Raw genomic sequence first — 17,917 nt, forward strand, 5'->3', positions numbered from 1 at the left:
GACGCAAAGTTCAAATAGACTCAACTTATTCCAATATTGTATAGACCGGCTCTTGATAATATGCCGGACGGAGTTTTAAGTCCAGTTTACGAAGTCCTCACAACTGCAGCTCATTACTGGAGAACAAACTTCTCCCACAGTTTATCATTAGAGAGAGTAGCCACAAAGCGCACAAGATAGTAGTTTTACTGTGACTTCTGCTGAGGTTGGTTAATTAAATTGCAGATTGAGAAACATGAGCGAAAATCGATCTTAAAATAACGACAATATTACAAGCAAGCGGAGTTATATTCTAAACAGAGTCTAGTATACAAAATTCTAATTTTATCCCGAAAACCTCCTTTAACAAATTTCAGTATGCTAAATGATCAGACAAATAATTACACACGTGAGAGTCATACACAGTACTATATCACTCTAGACGCTTATTCTGCGCCCACTTATCTTTCCTTATAGCCATTCGCTCGACAAAAAACTCCCTTACGTCCTTATCACTGAGAGCAAGTTTGTTTTTTAATATCGCGCTCGTCTGCCGATCGATCGCGGGTTTCTCATTCGGGTCTAATCCCAAATGTCCAATGCCGGCCACAATATCACGCAGAATATCACGGGATGATAGGTGTCGCTTCGAGATCACACCACGGTAAAATCCAAATTGCGAAATAACAGTGCTGACGACATCGATGTCCTTAGAAAATATCTCGGTTGGCTTCCGTAGCATTTTTCCCCGCTTATGTGCATCATATTTTTGTTCCAACAGGCTCAACTCATCCTCACGACGCCGCTTTTGCCACAAATCCAGCTCTTTTCTTGCAACTTCAGAAATTTCACCAGTTAATTCAGGGTCAGAGATGTATGTGTATTCATCATTAAAGTTAATTTGCATGCTCTTGAGACTCTTATAAAAATCGCTTTCTTTCTTCGACAAAATGAGGATTCCCTGGCCCGATTTGCCAGCTCGGCCGGTCCTGCCGACGCGGTGGATGTATTGTTCCGTGCCCATTGCCCTTCCGACTTGGAAAACATGGGTGATATTCTTGACGTCGACGCCCCTAGCAACGACATCAGATGCAACGAGGACGCTTGTTGCTGATGATTTGAACTTTTCCAGATTTCTGCTTCTGGCAGCTTGGGAAAGTCGCGAGGAAATCGGAATAATGGGAATATCGTAGTTTCTCAAAAGATGATATAACAGAAAGTGATAATGGTCGACTTCCTTCCCGGTGCGCAAGAATACAACGGCTTTAAACGGCTGGTCAATCGATGCTTCGTCGAGCTGCCTTCTTAGCAACGACACAAGCGGTTCGAAGTGGTCGCTGAGCTTGTCGACAAGAACTAGAGACTGCGGTACTGATAAATGTGTCGGCACATCGTCTTTACTAGTCGTGCGGATGAATTTGTAATTCTTGCCCAGTTCTTGCTCGGCGATACCCACGACGCCTTGACCGACGGTGGCGGAGAACATAAGCATCTGCTTTATTTTTGTGACGCGCTCCAGCCGCGAACGGATTTCTGAAATTTCCCGTGCAAAGCCTTGGTCGAGCAGCCTGTCCGCCTCGTCGTAAACCTTAATCTGCACATTTCCAAACCGCTTGGGGTCTTCCTTCAAGTAATCCAATAACCTTCCCGGCGTCGCAACAAGTATATCAACACCTCCGCTGCGAAACACCTTCTGCTCCTCCATTCGCCTCGATACGCCACCAACGACAGTCTTTATAACTGGCCTCTCGCTTGACGGAATTATAGAGCACAGTTTCTTCGCCTCGTCGCTGATCTGATAGGCCAATTCACGGGTAGGCGAAATCACGAGCGCGACGGGTTTCCGAATCCGTCGTTCGGCATCTTCGCATTCCGAAAGAATGTCATAGACCCCTTGTATGACTGGAATCATGAATGCGACCGTTTTACCGGTACCGGTCTTGGCTTGGACAAGAGCGCTGTTACCCTTCGTTTCGTCTGCGAGGAGGAATGGAAGGATGCGCTGCTGGACTTCTGTCATTTCTTTAAACTTCAAATTCTTGATGATTGACCGGAGGATATAATTGTTCAAGTTCGAAACCCCGTCGAATCGAGCTGGCGGTTTTTCTTCAATTTGTACAGGAGCGACTGCGGCGTCCATGGATGCGTACCGACGAATAATTTGTGGAACCGCGCGTGCTCGTGAGAATTGTGTTGACGAGGCTGCCGGCGATCGCGCTGTGCGCAACAGCGCCCGCAGAGTGACTGAGGATATCATAATGCAGTGGGCTTGGGCAGCGTAACAATAGTTTTGATTAAGGATGTTGGAGAGACAAATCCGAAGTCGTGAACTTTTTTTTCTTTGTGGCGTGCAAATGAAAAGTATGTCAAGGTTGGCCTGTCAGTTTAACTTTATCAAAACTTTTTCAGTACCCTAAACCACCAATATAGTACTTTTTACGATTTGATTTTTTTTGTGGATGAAAAAATGCATAAACGAAATAAAATAAGGATAAAGTTTCATTGAAAAAGGTGCCGTAATTGCCACTACGAGAGCGTCGTTAACAATTCAGTGTCAAAAGTAAATCAATGCGTGGCAACCCACCTGAGCCGCATGCATCCCAAACCCCATCTTCTAAATCGAAAAATTTCACGCGAGTTCTTATGTAAGGCTTGTGATGCTCACACTTACATTTCCGTCGCCCTTAGTAACCCGAGTGCCTTTTCTTTATTGCAGACACTTCTGTTCCATAAGTAAGTCCATGCGTACGGAGACTTCTAGTTAGCTAACTCACGTACTCAGGCCGTGGAATCATGGCTACATCACCACCATCCAAACGCGCCCGAATCGCCGCGAGTGAGCCTGACCAACCGACGACGTCGACGACAGATGGATCTACGGTAGGCATAACAGAGCCAGATGTTGGTATTATTCAATACCTCGGCTCGCACGCTGGGTTCAGTGGCGTTTTGAAACAGCGATACACCGATTTCTTCGTGAACGAGATAACACCGTCCGGCGAAGTCTTGCGCGTCAAACATGTACCTGTGCAGGCACCGCCCCGTCCACCCCAGCCGAAGACAGTACAGCATAAGAAAGAGGAGGAGAAGTTTGTGATTGATGAGGTTGCAGAGGGCGAGATTACGGGCATACTGGGTGAAGAATGCGTGTTGGGATTGCGCGAGGTTGTTAAATCAGGCGGGTCGTATGAGACGACGAAGACGTTTGACGATAAAGATGAGCGTGGCAGGATTCATCAGTTAATTAGAGCGGCATATAACAGCAAGGTTGAGTCTAAAACCACGCCGGAATATACATTCAAGTTCACAAAGTTCGCCGGGAACCATAGCAGTAACCGGAGGAGAGATCACCGCAGCAAAAATCAGGCTTTGGCGGCGCTTGACCCCGTCGTGGTGGACAATATGGGAGATCGAGAAGCATTTACACATTTCACTATATTCAAAGAAAACAAAGAATCAATGGACGCTTGCCACATAATCGCTAAATTCCTACGCTTGAAGCCAAAATCCGTCACAATCGCCGGTACGAAAGACCGACGCGGCGTGACGGTTCAGAGGGCAAGCATAGCACATACGCCTGTGGAGCGACTAGTTTCGCTAAACAAAGCGTTTCGTGACATCGTACTGTCTGATTTCCGGTACGAAAAGGAGCGGATCAAGTTAGGCGACCTTTGTGGGAACGAGTTCCTCATCACGATTCGCGACGTCCAGTTGCCGACTGCGTGCGAGAAGAACGTCGAGGCCGTGGTGAATGAGGCGCTGATGTCATTGAGGAAGACGGGATTTATAAACTATTTTGGCATGCAGCGATTCGGCACGCATTCTGTCCCGACGCACGAAATTGGAATCAAGCTTCTGCAAAAGCGGTACCAAGAGGCAGCCCAGCTATTACTGAGTGTACAACCGCTTGTCGTGCCGGAATCAGTCGCCGCGAGGGAACAATATGCACGCGATCCTGACGACATTAGTTCCGCACTGAAGTTGATGCCACGGTATTGCACTGCGGAGGTCAGTATATTGCGTGGCCTCGAGAGATCTTCGCAGGATTGGTTAGGCGCGATCATGCAGATCCCGAGGAACTTGAGGATCATGTATGTGCACGCCTATCAGAGCTTTGTATGGAACACTGTTGTGTCGGAGCGCATTGCGAAGTTCGGGTTGGCCGTGCTTGAAGGAGACCTTGTCCTTGACGACGATACTAAGAAGGCCAGCGCTCAGGAAGATGCTGACGATGAGTTTGAAGAGGATGTCATGGACAGCTCGGAGTTTGTGACAGCTCGGTCGATCACGGCGGAGGAAATACAGGAAGGAAAGTTTACTATTTTCGATGTTGTCATGCCGTCTCCAGGATTCGACGTCCAGTACCCCGCGCATCTCGACCTACGGTCATCGTACGAGCGAATCATGGCCATAGAAGGACTAAGCCCGTACAAAATGCGACACAACGTGAAGGAATTCTCGTTGTCGGGTGCGTACCGACACGTTCTCGCGATGCCGGGAAATGTGGAATGGTGGTGCCGAAGGTATTCGGACCCGTTGCAGCAGATGGTGCGTACAGATCTCGATATTCTACGGGCGCGGGAACAGACGGTTATTGAGCCTGGGAGGGTGCTCGATCAAGAGGAGATTCCCGTGGGCGATAGGCTTGCTGTCATTTTGAAATTGCAGCTGGGGTCATCGCAGTACGCGACTATGGCCTTGAGGTGAGTGGCGAAATTGTCGAGACGGACGTTATAACATACTAACCGTCATATACAGGGAGGTCATGAAGCTTGAGACGTCGCGCAGAGGCGATATGTTTGACGTGAAGTTGTTTGGCACCCGGGACGGCCAACTCGTCGGACACGCTACGTCGACTTTTATGGACGAGCCTGCATCCGACCTTGAACAAAACGAACTTAGCCGAAAGGTTGCGGGCGCAGCGTGACCCATCACCGGCAGTGACGGGTGGTGTGCATTAGATATTACATAGACAAGACATTTGTAACAACTGGCAATTACATTCTGTTGTACAGCGATCTCATGACAGCAAACTCATCAGGGCCCTATTACGAACCTCGAGCATTGAAATTAAAATAACAAAACTATATTTCGAACACAAATGACCCTGAGGAGATGTTGGAAATTGCTCGGATCTCATGAGCATGCGTCTTTACGACGAATATTACGTCGCTATCTCCGGTAGTTTTCATGTGGAGTTTGATCTCTTCCCATTGTGGAAAAGCCAGTTGCAACCGGATTCAAGATAGTAGTGATGAACTCAAGAAAGAACAATGCGATGATGATGTTGTGGGGAGGCCATGAACTATATCCCCGGCATTTGCCACGATTGTTGCAATGTCCTCGTCATGGTTACTAGCCGTCGCCGTGTAGATACTATGCTCCCGGCGTTGGCCACGATTGTTGCAATGTCCTCATCATAGTCACTAGCCATTGCTAACATTTGTCGGTAACACTCAATCCTATCGAATTCGTCGGTATTAATAAAATCTAGAGTGATCTCATTAACTCGATCTATTATCTGCTGGTGTGTGATATTCGCAGTCATTGGTTGACCTCCGTATAGCTGTATCAGCTGCCCCGTAAGCCTATAGTATTGCCTATTACTAAAGGCCTCAATTGCCTGCCCAGCTACAATGGTATTATTATTTGGGCCATCACCTCGCATGAGGGGATCAGCTAGCCACAAAATAGCTGGAGTGCAATTCACTGGTAAATAGCTTGCCGATACTCCACTCACAGCGATGAGTAGATATGCAAACACCAATAAATGTCGGTGAAACACATGACATCCTTTGACGTTTAACGATCTGATATAATTCATAATTGAAGGAACGAACGGCCCAAAAGACAGCAAGGAGATTACCCGAAACGTTGGCGATACCATGAAGTACGAATTTGGCATGCACTGAGCTGAAGGAAAGGTTCCAACGAAGAGCAACGAAGAGCGTGATGCAGATTAGCTTAAATGCTATTACCCTAGCCAAAGAACTCTTGAGTGGAGTAACGTGTATATGATTAAATACAGATAACAACACGAGAAAAGAGGAGGGTATGCTCAACAGCGGGCAGTAACTGCATATAAGCGCGGCGTAAGGAGGCGGTGGCGCGATTTGAAGAGTAAAATAAATATGTGCATATCAAACTTAATTAACTAATCAACGCAGAAGGTATTGATTATAAAGCACTCAATATTATTGTCATTATCAAACATACCTTCGGCTGAAACGACTTTTTATATTTTTGTTAACCTGTCCGCTATCTGTTCAAGGATTAACCGATGCCGACTCCGGATGCACATTATCTTAGACATGGCTTCCGCAGGTGTCGTGTCGCTGCGCTAATTTATTAGTGCAAAGAGTATTTAGCTGGGTACGACGAATTATTTGCTCCCAGTGGTGGTATTTTGATATTATGGAAAACAATTGCCCTACTAATAATAAGGATCCGGACATAGCCGAATATTCTCTATGAAAGTACTCTAGTTGTTCAGGAATAATTTGTTGAGCATCAGGGTTCTAAGGCGCATGCAACTTGTTGAGCAATTAGGCAATAACTGTTTGTACCTTTCTTGACGAACGCAGTTTTCAATAATAATAATAGGGAAGCTTCATTTACATTGACGGGGCCCTGTGCATAGAACACGCAAGCTTTCTCGAACAACCATCGCCGTACGTCTCTCTCCACGAATACCAACTAAGTCTCTCCCTGAGTGGCGCAGCATTTCCAAGGAGACTTCTGTCTTCTGATGCTTGGAACAGCAACATAATCTCTTGGTGTCATAGTTATTTATGGATATTCATCTTTAGGTCGAGAAAACTGTACACTTCTTTCCACTGCTGCCTCATTTGAGGACTTCTATCGATCCAGAGAGTAAGGATTTGAAGTCTTGATAATGCTCCTTGATCCTCGAAGATTAAATGTCACTGTACTCGATGACGTGATAACTTTTTGAATGTCCAGATTGCGGGATTAATCCTGAGTCTTACTTATTTTTCTGTAAGTTGTTAGCTCTTAGTGGAAATGAAAATTGGTGTATACTCTGCCGACGACATCCGAGACGTATGTTATGTAAAACGTTAAAATGAGTCCAGTGCGGTGCATTGCATTTATTGTCCATAGCTAAAATAAAATACTGGCCAGGGAAAGTCATCAAACACTGCCCCGATCTCTCCACTTTTATAAAGTGCAATAGCTTTCCCATTAGATTGCGTTTAAAGAAAGACACAAAGTGACCAGCATCCGATTTATGCATTACTTTATCTTGGCAGTGCTTGCTACGTTAGCATGCGTAAGAGCTTCTAACAGCTTCGTGGAGCTATTGAGTTCAAATGGAACTCACACGAACTTTACTATAATTGTTTCTGCTGTTGGTCTTTTTACCGGACTTAATGTGAGCAGCCCTTTGACAGATTTATCAGTCCAATGGGTAAACGTTGAGTACCAACACTACGTTTATGCAAACACCGCGATATTGGACCCCAAGGATGATACAGATAATTTTATAGCGAATTATACGGATTTGATATATCTTGGCAATCTCTCGGGCATTGAAGAAGACGATTACGTGGCTACGTTTACAGAGGTTGCTTCGGAAATTAACATGCTCACGGGTACAAATGTCACCTACTCAAATTATACGATATCGAGCGCATTACTGAGAAAGCGAGCTTCTGATAGTGCTGCAGTGCGCATGCTATAGTTTGTATCGTGGTCGAGAGATGTATCTGTGACAGTACCCTTTTTCTCCACCTCCTATGAAGATTGTAAATGACGATGCTATTCAAACTTCGACGGTACTAAACGAAGTTGTGATATAGACAATGAGACACCGGGTTTACCACGCTCATGGTAGTGTGTTACTTATTTATCGTGGAGCAAGGGTTGCTCCATGTAAGGGAGTCGGGGGGAAATGGTGGTTGATTAGGATTGTGTGGAATATCATAGTGTGATTTTGTAAATGCACCTTTTTGAACCCCCCCGAACCCACGGTTAACTTAGTCGGTCCAAATAAACTGGGACCCCTTCTTCAGTAACTGGGCGAAGACATCTTTAAAGACAGGAATGCTTCCGTAGTTTGTACAACTCAAAGTAGTCCGCTTCGGCTGGACGACAGTCCAACACAGTTTAGGCCTAACGGGAGCATACATGATCCACTTGCTTATTGTCCATGAAGCGACTCGTATCCGATAGGACTGCTCCGAATATTCGCAGGATGTCCTCGCAACGAATACAATTGCGAATATTATTCGCCGAATATTCGCTATTCGCAATATTCGCAACCTCTAGAAGAAACTCGCAAGCAGTGGTCATAGTTTATTACAGTTCCAACACAAAGAAGAAGCAAAACATACCCCTGAGCACGTGATTAGATGTCCTCGGAACGATAACGAATAATTAGTCGCACTGCTCAGGATTTGCGAATAAAATAGCGAGTATTATTCGCCGTGGTTAACAATGCGGATTACTGCAGAATATCCGTATTCGGAGCCACCCTATGTATGTGTGCAAGGCGCAGAAGAAATATAAGGAACAATTTAATGGAAAAAAAAATTGCTACACGTACCAAGACTGCCTAGCTCTGAACTTGCAACTTTTCCTCGGGCAGGCACCGTCTAAGCTTCGCAGATCAAGAAAAGATAAGCCACATTTGACGCACTTCATCTCATTTCGTATTAGGCTTGGCATTGCTTTTGGTAGTCAGAGTAGACCGCCATGATTAATCACTATGCTGCGGCACGCGGCTTCGAAGTCGCGGTCACGTCTCGGAAAAAAATGATTGACTACAAGAACAGATATGAAGACATCCGATAATTGAGAAACAAATCGATAGGCACAACCGCTTGGTCGAAGTCTTATCTAGTTTCTGATCAGACCCTAAACCAGAAGTCAACTGTGACTAACAGTTAGTCCAGATTGTCGTAGCCATCCAATCCACCAACAAAATAACTTCACCAGTTTTCATGCTATCAATCTAAAATTGAAAAAAATGAGTTTATTAGAATGTCTAATATTGACCATCAAATTGGTTAAGTTGTACTTCTATAACTTTCGGCCGTACTTTGATCCTTATCAAAATAGACACTAACTAAAGGTATACTCCAATGTTGGTGGCTAACTGTTAGTCACCATACTTTACTACTCAGAGATATGAGTCCGTACGTCTCAACCCTAAATATTATTATAACGAAAACAAACTAGGCAGTCCATTAATAGCAGACAGAAAAATGCATGACAAAGAAGTGCGTAAAAAGTAACAAACTCTATATTTTCTATTTACAGTGCGATATATGGTCGCCATTTCCTTTGGGCCTTTACGGGACCGAAAATTGAATTTTATTTCCTACCTAAGGTGGTGGCAGACTCAACGAGCCGCAGCAGATAAGCCTGACTGTCCCAGGGGGTGGGCCACGTTGAGATTGGCCCAGTCATCGTACTTGCAGAATGATATATAAAAAGGCGCAACATGATATATATGGCACGTAAGGTTGCTTAAATCGCCGTTGAATTAGAGGGCAGAAGGAGCCTTTTGATTAAAGACGGCGTCGACATTGGATAGGTCGGCCAAATTTGGGTCATAGCGCCATCGTTTGCTCGCCTTACAGAATACTCTGCTCTGGGTGTGTCCATACATACCTACACACTGCTCATCGTGGAAGTGCTAGTTTAAAAGGAGAATGTCATCTGCATCATCAATAGACTCGCGTATCGACACCGATGCCATCGAGGAGTTCGCGCCTCTCCTTAACGACGACGTCGAGTCGTCAATTGCTCCCGAGGATGATTCCTCGTTATCAGATGATGCACTTGCCGACGAGATCAAAGAAGAGGAACTGTCCTCGCGAGCATTGATAACTGTTTTCATTTCCCTCTATGTCGGCATATTCCTTGCGGCATTGGACAGTACAATCGTGGCTACGTTACTGGCTCATATTGCTTCGGAATTTAATGAATTCCGGGCCATTTCATGGATTGCAACTGGTTACATGATCAGCTTGGCCGCATTCCAGCCGCTGTACGGCAAAATTTCAGTGAGTGAATCTCTTCTTGCGGACTATTATCGATTAACTAATTTGTGGTATAGGACATCTTTGGACGCAAGCCGGTGTTGATTGCTTGCAACATCATGTTCGGTGTCGGCTCTATCCTTTGCGGACTTGCACCGAACGTGCGGTTCCTCGTCTTTGCCCGCGTGATTGCTGGCTGTGGCGGTGGTGGTCTTACGTCGCTGACATCAATTACGCTCAGTGACATTGTTCCCCTGAGGCAACGTGGACTGCTGCAAGGGGTCGGCAACGTCTTGGTTTTTGTCGCCGCAGATGCAAGAGTTGGTAGTGCAGTCGTATTTGGATAGTATTCGTGCGGTGTTTTTAACCGCTACGGCCATGAGCGTGATGTGCGCTGGCATGAGTTTGTTGATGAAGGAACATGTCTTGCATCGCAATGTTGGACGAAAGTAGACATTCTCGGTAATTGGTAGCATTGACGTGATAAAGTGTAGGGAAAAGTTATTTTAGCATTTGCACTTCTAGACCAATTTCAGTGACATTGGATTGTTAATTTCTATATAAGTGGGTCCAAAAAGCAATAGGAATAAGATTCTCAGAATAATTAGTAACTTATGGCATTTGAGAGTCACTGACACCTCTGCTTTGTCAGCATTTTATTACTATTTGCTATTTGCCAGAATGTGCCTCGCTACGAACTTCTTAGAAAATCCAAATCTGCGTTCTGCCGTTCTGTCGTGTAATCCTTTCTTTCTGTTGCTCGATCGTCTGTTGAAGGAGCTGAATATCAAATCTGAGACAGTTCGTGGTTGTCTATGTCACGGTCAAAATAGTTAACATAATGTGAGGACTGGGCGAGTTGTTCACTATATGTTAAGCGAGCCGGAAAGGAAGTATCATGACCAATAATTTTGATGAAATTCCTACTATATCACTAGAGACAGTAAACTGTTGCTGTAAGGGAGATATGTATTTGACACCTGCTGAAGCGCGTCGCTGCGGAAGCCTACTGCTTTCTATTGCGGCTGCCACGCCTATTACTTGTGAACAGTGGGTTTCGTAGCGTGTGAGAGGGCAACGAAAGATCACGTGCCCAAATTTCAACCAATTTGCCCTTGCTCATGCTCTGAACACCACATATACATGTCAGTCAAATATCGCTTGCCTGTCTTATAATCAGTGTTTATCTCGATTATATCCATTTTGCCTCTATCAATTTGAGGCTCAATCCGGATTGCAGACACATTCACAATGTCTGGCTCACCGCCGCCGACAATGAATGCGTCAGGCGGCTCCTCACCGCCTCCGGTTTCGTCGTCAATGAGCAGCTCCAGCGCAACCAACAACGACACAAATAACAAGCGGCCATCGCCACCATCCCTAAACTCCCCAGGGAATACTTCGATCCCAGCAGCTAAGAGACCGAAACTAGCGATTTCGCATTCGATGCCGCCGCCGTTGACAGCGCCGATAGGATCACCCGTACTCCCACCGCAACATCTTCCGCAATATAATGGCCCACCTTCGCCGGGAACACCCGGGTCAACAGCGGGAAGTCGGAGTGCGAGTCCAGCTGCTGGGAATACTCCTGCAATGCGTGCAAATGTACTTCCACAGACACCAGCCGCTAGTGCATTGAAAGAAGACCCGAATGATTTCTCAGACGCCTTGTTATCCGCCGGTGTCGATCTGCGAGAAGAGGAACAGCTTTTATCATCATCGATTCCGATCCGCACCCAGTCTTTTAAAGCAGGAGGAGCAATCACGCCAAGCGGATCATTAGGCCCGATTCCGTCCTTGAACGACAGAGCATTGTTGTCCACTTTCGACATGACTGCAGATGATACACTACACGCACATCGACGGATGCCCTTTTTGGATCTGCATGTCGTGCGACAGGTTGTTGCTACGCTTGCGCTAGAAAGCGGTATTCAGCCGCCACCATTAACTGTGCCATCCGCGGTCACCGAGACGAAGGATAACGATGTTCTCGTGCTGATCTCGCTGGCGTGCCAGGAGTGGTTGAGCAATATTTTGACGTCCGCGGTCATCACTTCTAGATATCGTCGGGAATCGGGGAACAGCACGTCTAATGCGTCTGATGTCGCGAAGTCGCTACGGCAGATCGCGATTCAGGATAAGGAGCGGGAAGATAAATATAAGATTTCCAGGGCTGCGTTGGAGGCCCGGAGCGGTACTTCTGGAATTGCAGACGGGAGTGGGAAGGTGCATGATGGCGAGAAAGGGGGGCATGCTACGGAGGAGGTCATGCATCGGGCGGCGAACGCTACGGCCGCTCTGATGGTGTCGGGTGGTAGGAAGAAGTATTCGTGGATGACGAGCGGAGGGTCTGGCAGTTCGTCACCCAGTGTCGGTGGATCAGCAGGAGGGGGTTCGAAGAAGGATTCTAATACTGGAAGTCATGGAATAAGGATACGGGAGGCTAAAGAAGAACAAGGCGTCGTTATGAGGGATTTGTTGACAGTATTAGAAAACGAAAGAGTTGGCGTACAGAAAGCCCTGACGAAGGGGTGGACCCGTTTGAGAGACTAATTGTTATATTATTGTATTTATAATTTATGACAGAGTTTGTACGATTAGTGGAGTAATATATGTATATTCATGTTTTGACGAAAGTCAATTGGATTTGCTTGGGACTGACGTGAGCAGCCCCTGATAAGCTCAGTGACGCCCCATTACACCATCCAGCCGCTCAATATTTCCAATCCGGCTATGAGCTTGCCAATAGCTATGATGTCGCCTCAGGAGGACGAATCACTGAAGCTGCCAGTCGGCATGCAGATTGTTGGTAAATCGTTCGGACAACTCGATATTTACAAAGTCACCCATGGGTGGGAACAAAGTTTCGATTGGAAGATCCTTTTAATCACATAGTTTGGGAATGTATAATATTTACGTCTAAGGCCATTCAATAGAACAACAGATATTTCACAGCACATCATTGGCACACTAATATAACCCATAAGTATATACACAAAGCGGAACAGACTATATAACATAGTATAAACTTTAGTAAAAAAAATTCCAACATTGACTGTGACTCCAGATCCCGCTACGGCAACCCGAACTGACCGTTTAAACCTAGGACAAAACGAAAAATCAGCAAACATAACAAGCTATCAGGCATAGTTCGATTCCACCCTGATCCATTCCTGCAATTTCTTTGCTTCACCCTTGCCATCCATTGCCATCCAAACGCTAGTCAAGAGGGCAATCGCTGATAAGACGCACGTAATAATCCACGCGCCAGCCTTATCTTTAGTTTGACTGGCCGCAGTGGAAGTTTGTGAGCTGAGTCCGCCAGTTCCGGCGCTCGGATTACCAATCGATGAGCCGCCTGTATCGTTGGTGTATGGTGCAACAGTGTAGGGTATTAACTGACTTTGCAAAACTTCGAGCGCGGCCATCTGTTCGCCTAATCCATATTTACCATCGTATGTGCCAGTTAGCCACGTGTAGCCACAAGTCACACCGTCCGAGCCGCCGTTGCATGTACTAATAGCAGCCGAGGCGGACGTTGTTAGGATAGGAAAGAGTGCATTGTAGGTATACGGAGCAAGCTGTATGGTTGCGCCCATCCACCGAGAAATATATGCCTTAAAGGACTGTTGATCATCGTTGCACGACGCCGATGGTTCACATGCAGGCTCATAAAGGACATTAGTGTTGCCGTACAAGAAAACATCTAGCGTGTTGATCAAATTGTCCAATCGTGTCTTCCAGGTATCAGACTCTGTGTAGTTGTACATATATGCAGCACCGGCCATATAAACTGCCATATTGTAAGTCCACTGAATCTTGTTCAGCACCTGGCAGTTGTTTTCGATAGACCCTCCATCGTAGACGTAGGAAGTTGAGCTATCAATTAGTCCTACTGTGGACTCCCAATCCCACACTTTCTCAGCCCAGTATCCATATGTCTCGTTTTTGGTATATCTCTGTAATCTGGCGCCGAGCTGGAACAACACCCCATTCGATATCGAATTCTTGTAGTCATAACCGTTATTAAATACGAATTTCTGCCACCGCACACCACCAGAACAATACTGAGAGTCCCACACGAGTGCTATCGAGTTGAAAACAGCTTGGGCAAGAGCTAACCACTGAGGCTGGTCGGACGAAGGGTTTGTGAAGTTTCGTTCTGTGGCCATCATGGCTGTTATTCCCCAAAATCCCTGGTCATCGTTTCCAAGGGAAAGTGTTTGGTTTTTGGGCATATAGTCCCAATCTGTGCCGACCTGGAAAAGCATGCCTTCCTTTGCGACCTCGACGTAGGTGTCGTCACCGGTCAAGAACCAGTAATCCAGCATGCTCTGATCTAGTTAGCTGAAGATCTTTTCAAATAAAACGGAGACAGCAAACTTACGCCCCACGCGGCACCAGACTCCCACCAGTAGTATCCGCCGTCGAATATACCTGGTATACGGCCAGATTCGTTGCCATGATAATAATTCATCAAACCATCGGCCACTATGCGCGCTGCAGACTTGATGGAGACTATAAGGAGATAATTAATTTATTTGCTCGCTCTGGCGTATGAATAGCAAGATTCGGTAGCAGACACCAGTTGTAACATACCTTCATCGTTGAGGTCAAGTGTGATTCCGTTTGCAGTGATGACGACTCCAAACAGGGCGCAAACAAGCAGTGTGAATGCGCCAAAGACGTGACCCATTTTGAGAATAATATTAACCGACCCAGTTGCTGCACTGTTGAGATCTGCGAGAGTAACGTATATCAATGATATTTAATGTAATGTGCTATCCACAATATCGGACCAGTGGAGTGTGGAAATAGAATGGAGGCTTGGATAGACGTTGACGGTGGGGCTCGAGACGGTGCCGGGCCCCCTGTTTGCAATTTAATCTTTTAATGCGGAAGGCTCACTAGGCTGTCGTTTCACAATGGAGTAGCATATGATTTAACCAAAATGTTCGCATTGAACTTAGTCACTAAATATATTATATAAAAATCCTCGCTATTTCTTCCTTCTGTATATCTACATTTTGCAATACATCCAGTAAATATTATCTGGGTGCAAATTCTGCTAATTATCACGAGGTGTGGATAGAGTTTGTTCTAACTATAGCGCCCAGCCACGCCGATGACCGGAGTGGTTTTCGGGGGGGGCTGTGCAAAATTTCAATTCAGAAAGATTTGCCGCGCGATGTCTATTGAGTATTCACAACTCTATTCAACAAGAATAATTCTATCAATCGTTAACACATATGGAACTCCAACTCCAAAACAAAAATTTCACTTCCGTACTGCTCTAAATGACTTAAATGTATTTTCTACGCCTTCTTGTCTGCTACACTCCAATGCCACTAAGTACGCAAACTCTTTTGATTCCCAGTATCCCGAATGAGCTGTCAAAATGCTGATGTACTGGTTTTCTAGCGCACCAGTCGGCTGCACGACAAAATCTATCTGTCCATTCTCGTTCAGACAATGCATCCGTGTCTGGACAATCTTTTCGTATTTGAAATCCCTCGTTTCAAGCTCAGTCTGCGGAATTCTAGACGACGAACTCGGTCTACGGGTGAACGAATAGCTTGCCCTATATGGCGGCCGTCGAGACTCAGAAAATTCGAAATCATGGCTACTGCTATCGCTGCCGTTATCGTCAGCATCCATTTCGCTGTCAGTTTCAAGTATCCCACGTCGATCCTCAGCAATCCAGGGCTTCTTTTTAGACGCCTCTCGATTCTGCTGTATACGTTCACCTGCACTGTAATTCGGCTTGGTAGACTGCACTGCAATCGTCGCAACCTTGGCCCCTGTAGATCGCGCAGAGTCGACGACCCTCTGCTTGGTCTCGCTCGCACATAGTTGGAGCGAATTGTCAGGGTTCTTATTTCTCAAGGAAAAGAATTTTCTGAAAATTCCTCTACGAATAATGGGCACAGAAAGAATTGCACGCCGCAATTTGGCTGCATATTCTGGATCCACGCATGGATTCAGACTGTACGCAATCGGATCCGACGTATGAATCACGTTGTAAATGTTGTCGACGGCAAGGCAGCCGTACACGCCGCCATGATTGATGCCAATCTTTTCGGGCTCGAGATCGCCGGGATCGTGTTCGTCGTCTAAGTCGTCGGTATTGGGAATATTCCTGACTATGGAGGCCAGGCGCGTTTTGGACATTATCCGGGGCATCAAGTTGGTGCGATTAAGTAATAAGAAAAACCCGACGGGGCTTCCTGCAAGGAATAAATTTCGCACAGGGAACTCGAGCAGTAATTCGTCCTCTTCGCTCAGGTTTTCATTCTGGGACCCTAGGGGTGGTGGAACCGTTGGCTGCCGGGATAAAATATCGACAGCGATAACTGATCCTAAAGAATGTCCTATGATGGAGATCTTTCCTTGCCAACCAGGATTATTCCGCATCCATAGTCTGTATATTCGATTCGCTTCCGCCGCGACAGCATGAAGTACCCGGGACCGATGTTTCGACAAGTAGTATGGAATGTCCAGTAAAACGTCAGATATGATGTTACGGACCGTAGGAATAGTGTTCGGTGTGATGTCAGACAGAGCGAACGCTCTGTGGATTGGAGCCTCTCTGTTTTCTTCCGATTGGCCGGACGAGGTCGCGTCGTCGTAGTCAAAGTTGATCTTGCGACGCCAGTTGATTGGCAGCACTGCCGCAGGGGAATGCGTGGTCGACAAAAGTTCGTGTTGCTTGGCCATCAGTACACGGAATGTGTTGATTGCTACGGGGCGTTAGCCAAAGTTCAATTAAACAGATCAATGCGTAGTCCATACCATAGGTAAAATCAAAGGTCTCCACTCGCTCCGAGAGCTTCTGGCCAATGCCATGGACAACCAAAACTAGATGCTCGATATCATTCGCGTTCCACTGCCCTTGAGGTCCCCTACCTCCTGCCCGCAGCCATTCCTCATAGTCAAACCCTCGTCGGACAACACCTTCGGCACCGCGACCAGGCATGCGCACTTCCACGCTGTCAACACGACGAGCAACTGCACCGAGCACCCACGCAACACCTCTGCCGACACCAGAGCGTCGACCGGCGAATGTCCTGACGATGACCGTTTCGGGGATCAAAACGGCGAATCCGTCGCGCTTGTTGGCATAGCTATCCTCTACCCGAGGTCTGTCAGGATGGCTCGGAATATCCCTACGAAACTGTTCAATCCGATTATCTCCTGCTACCGATCGTTTGGACAGATGCAGGTCAGGAGGCAGGGGCCAGTAGACTGCTGAATATCCATCAGCCACCACCAATTTGATTTTGTTTTCTGCTGCACGGCCAGTCTTTCTGACGCCTCTCAATTCAGAGATGTATCCATATGACCACGGTTCCATCTGTAAGAAGCCGCGTTCCAGCTTCGCGGCCATGGACAGGTCGGCGATTGGCGCCGATGCAAATCTATACTGTCGCGGATCACCGTGCTGCAACGGATTTTTGATGCCGAAAGACGACGTGTAGAACCATGTCGCGCGGATGACATGGGCAGTGTCGTGCATGGCATGCCAGTAGACGGGAATCAATTTCGCAACGCATTGGCCGAAAACCTCTTCCCAATCACATTCAACTTTTGGATCCGCATTCTCTTCTTCTGGCGACTGCGGTATGAACTGAACTGCGTACAACCGAGCCTTGCCGACGATCACATTGACGGCGGGTTGCTTCGTCTTGCATTTGCCCTTGCCACTGGCCTCCTCGCTCATGGCAACATTGGTTTTGGAGACGTATGTCGCGTGCCATGCGGCTTCGAGGCGTGCGTTGTCCTCGGGCGTGAATGGAACCCATGACGACTCCTTTTCGATCGGAATCGTGGATGCGGCCGGTATAGATGGCGCAGGAAGCGGTGCAGACGGGTCGTCGAGTGGCGCGGTTGCGTTGTGGAAAAACCAAGGCGGCATTTTCCTCTCGAATTGC

The 17,917-nt window shown here is 46.7% G+C and overlaps 8 protein-coding genes across 8 annotated transcripts; 4 read left to right on the forward strand and 4 right to left on the reverse strand.

Moving 5' to 3' along the window:
* Positions 1–220: 220 nt before the first annotated feature.
* Positions 221–2,441, reverse strand: V1513DRAFT_478640 (P-loop containing nucleoside triphosphate hydrolase protein). The gene has a single exon (XM_066900277.1). The coding sequence runs from the start codon at positions 2,234–2,236 to the stop codon at positions 413–415; it is 1,824 nt and encodes a 607-aa protein (XP_066754365.1). The 5' UTR covers positions 2,237–2,441; the 3' UTR covers positions 221–412.
* Positions 2,442–2,611: 170 nt separating this feature from the next.
* V1513DRAFT_442451 (pseudouridine synthase) lies at positions 2,612–5,102 on the forward strand. Its single transcript, XM_066897668.1, has 2 exons — positions 2,612–4,682; positions 4,738–5,102. Exons 1-2 carry the CDS (start codon positions 2,773–2,775, stop codon positions 4,904–4,906), a joined length of 2,079 nt encoding a protein of 692 aa, XP_066754366.1. The 5' UTR covers positions 2,612–2,772; the 3' UTR covers positions 4,907–5,102.
* Positions 5,103–5,365: 263 nt separating this feature from the next.
* Positions 5,366–5,761, reverse strand: V1513DRAFT_364402 (uncharacterized protein; the record flags this gene model as incomplete). Its single annotated transcript, XM_066894742.1, has 1 exon — positions 5,366–5,761. A coding segment is annotated over one exon (396 nt), but the record flags the coding sequence as incomplete, so codon positions are not given.
* Positions 5,762–7,228: 1,467 nt separating this feature from the next.
* Positions 7,229–7,681, forward strand: V1513DRAFT_430905 (uncharacterized protein; the record flags this gene model as incomplete). The annotated part of the gene is made up of 1 exon (XM_066896361.1): positions 7,229–7,681. The coding sequence occupies one exon, from the start codon at positions 7,229–7,231 to the stop codon at positions 7,679–7,681; it is 453 nt and encodes a 150-aa protein (XP_066754368.1).
* A 1,864-nt stretch (positions 7,682–9,545) lies between these two features.
* Positions 9,546–10,500, forward strand: V1513DRAFT_25105 (major facilitator superfamily domain-containing protein). Its single transcript, XM_066894479.1, has 2 exons — positions 9,546–10,010; positions 10,064–10,500. Exons 1-2 carry the CDS (start codon positions 9,657–9,659, stop codon positions 10,331–10,333), a joined length of 624 nt encoding a protein of 207 aa, XP_066754369.1. The 5' UTR covers positions 9,546–9,656; the 3' UTR covers positions 10,334–10,500.
* A 624-nt stretch (positions 10,501–11,124) lies between these two features.
* On the forward strand, positions 11,125–12,622 carry V1513DRAFT_442462 (transcription initiation factor TFIID component TAF4 family-domain-containing protein). The gene has a single exon (XM_066897669.1). The coding sequence runs from the start codon at positions 11,238–11,240 to the stop codon at positions 12,537–12,539; it is 1,302 nt and encodes a 433-aa protein (XP_066754370.1). The 5' UTR covers positions 11,125–11,237; the 3' UTR covers positions 12,540–12,622.
* A 340-nt stretch (positions 12,623–12,962) lies between these two features.
* On the reverse strand, positions 12,963–15,020 carry V1513DRAFT_25203 (glycosyl hydrolase family 76-domain-containing protein). The gene is made up of 3 exons (XM_066894482.1): positions 14,586–15,020; positions 14,374–14,504; positions 12,963–14,320 (listed from the first exon to the last, which is right to left on the reverse strand). The coding sequence occupies exons 1-3, from the start codon at positions 14,680–14,682 to the stop codon at positions 13,127–13,129; spliced, it is 1,422 nt and encodes a 473-aa protein (XP_066754371.1). The 5' UTR covers positions 14,683–15,020; the 3' UTR covers positions 12,963–13,126.
* A 243-nt stretch (positions 15,021–15,263) lies between these two features.
* On the reverse strand, positions 15,264–16,962 carry V1513DRAFT_377468 (DDHD domain-containing protein; the record flags this gene model as incomplete). Its single annotated transcript, XM_066894951.1, has 3 exons — positions 15,264–15,561; positions 15,760–16,726; positions 16,779–16,962. The coding sequence occupies 3 exons, from the start codon at positions 16,960–16,962 to the stop codon at positions 15,264–15,266; spliced, it is 1,449 nt and encodes a 482-aa protein (XP_066754372.1).
* Positions 16,963–17,917: the final 955 nt, after the last annotated feature.

Source organism: Lipomyces chichibuensis, assembly GCF_038497645.1.
Source record: "Lipomyces chichibuensis strain CBS 12929 unplaced genomic scaffold V1513scaffold_10, whole genome shotgun sequence".
NCBI lineage: Eukaryota > Fungi > Ascomycota > Lipomycetes > Lipomycetales > Lipomycetaceae > Lipomyces > Lipomyces chichibuensis.

Bases quoted from the DNA above. Each gene is read 5' to 3' on its own strand.
- V1513DRAFT_442451 (XM_066897668.1), top strand. From the start codon at position 2,773: ATGGCTACATCACCACCATCCAAACGCGCCCGAATCGCCGCGAGTGAG. The intron at 4,683-4,737 runs GTGAGTGGCGAA...CGTCATATACAG, and splicing joins TACGCGACTATGGCCTTGAG to GGAGGTCATGAAGCTTGAGA.
- V1513DRAFT_442462 (XM_066897669.1), top strand. From the start codon at position 11,238: ATGTCTGGCTCACCGCCGCCGACAATGAATGCGTCAGGCGGCTCCTCA.
- V1513DRAFT_25105 (XM_066894479.1), top strand. From the start codon at position 9,657: ATGTCATCTGCATCATCAATAGACTCGCGTATCGACACCGATGCCATC. The intron at 10,011-10,063 runs GTGAGTGAATCT...TTTGTGGTATAG, and splicing joins CGCTGTACGGCAAAATTTCA to GACATCTTTGGACGCAAGCC.
- V1513DRAFT_25203 (XM_066894482.1), bottom strand. From the start codon at position 14,682: ATGGGTCACGTCTTTGGCGCATTCACACTGCTTGTTTGCGCCCTGTTT. The intron at 14,505-14,585 runs GTATGTTACAAC...ATCTCCTTATAG, and splicing joins ACTTGACCTCAACGATGAAG to TCTCCATCAAGTCTGCAGCG. The intron at 14,321-14,373 runs GTAAGTTTGCTG...TAACTAGATCAG, and splicing joins AGTCTGGTGCCGCGTGGGGC to AGCATGCTGGATTACTGGTT.
- V1513DRAFT_478640 (XM_066900277.1), bottom strand. From the start codon at position 2,236: ATGATATCCTCAGTCACTCTGCGGGCGCTGTTGCGCACAGCGCGATCG.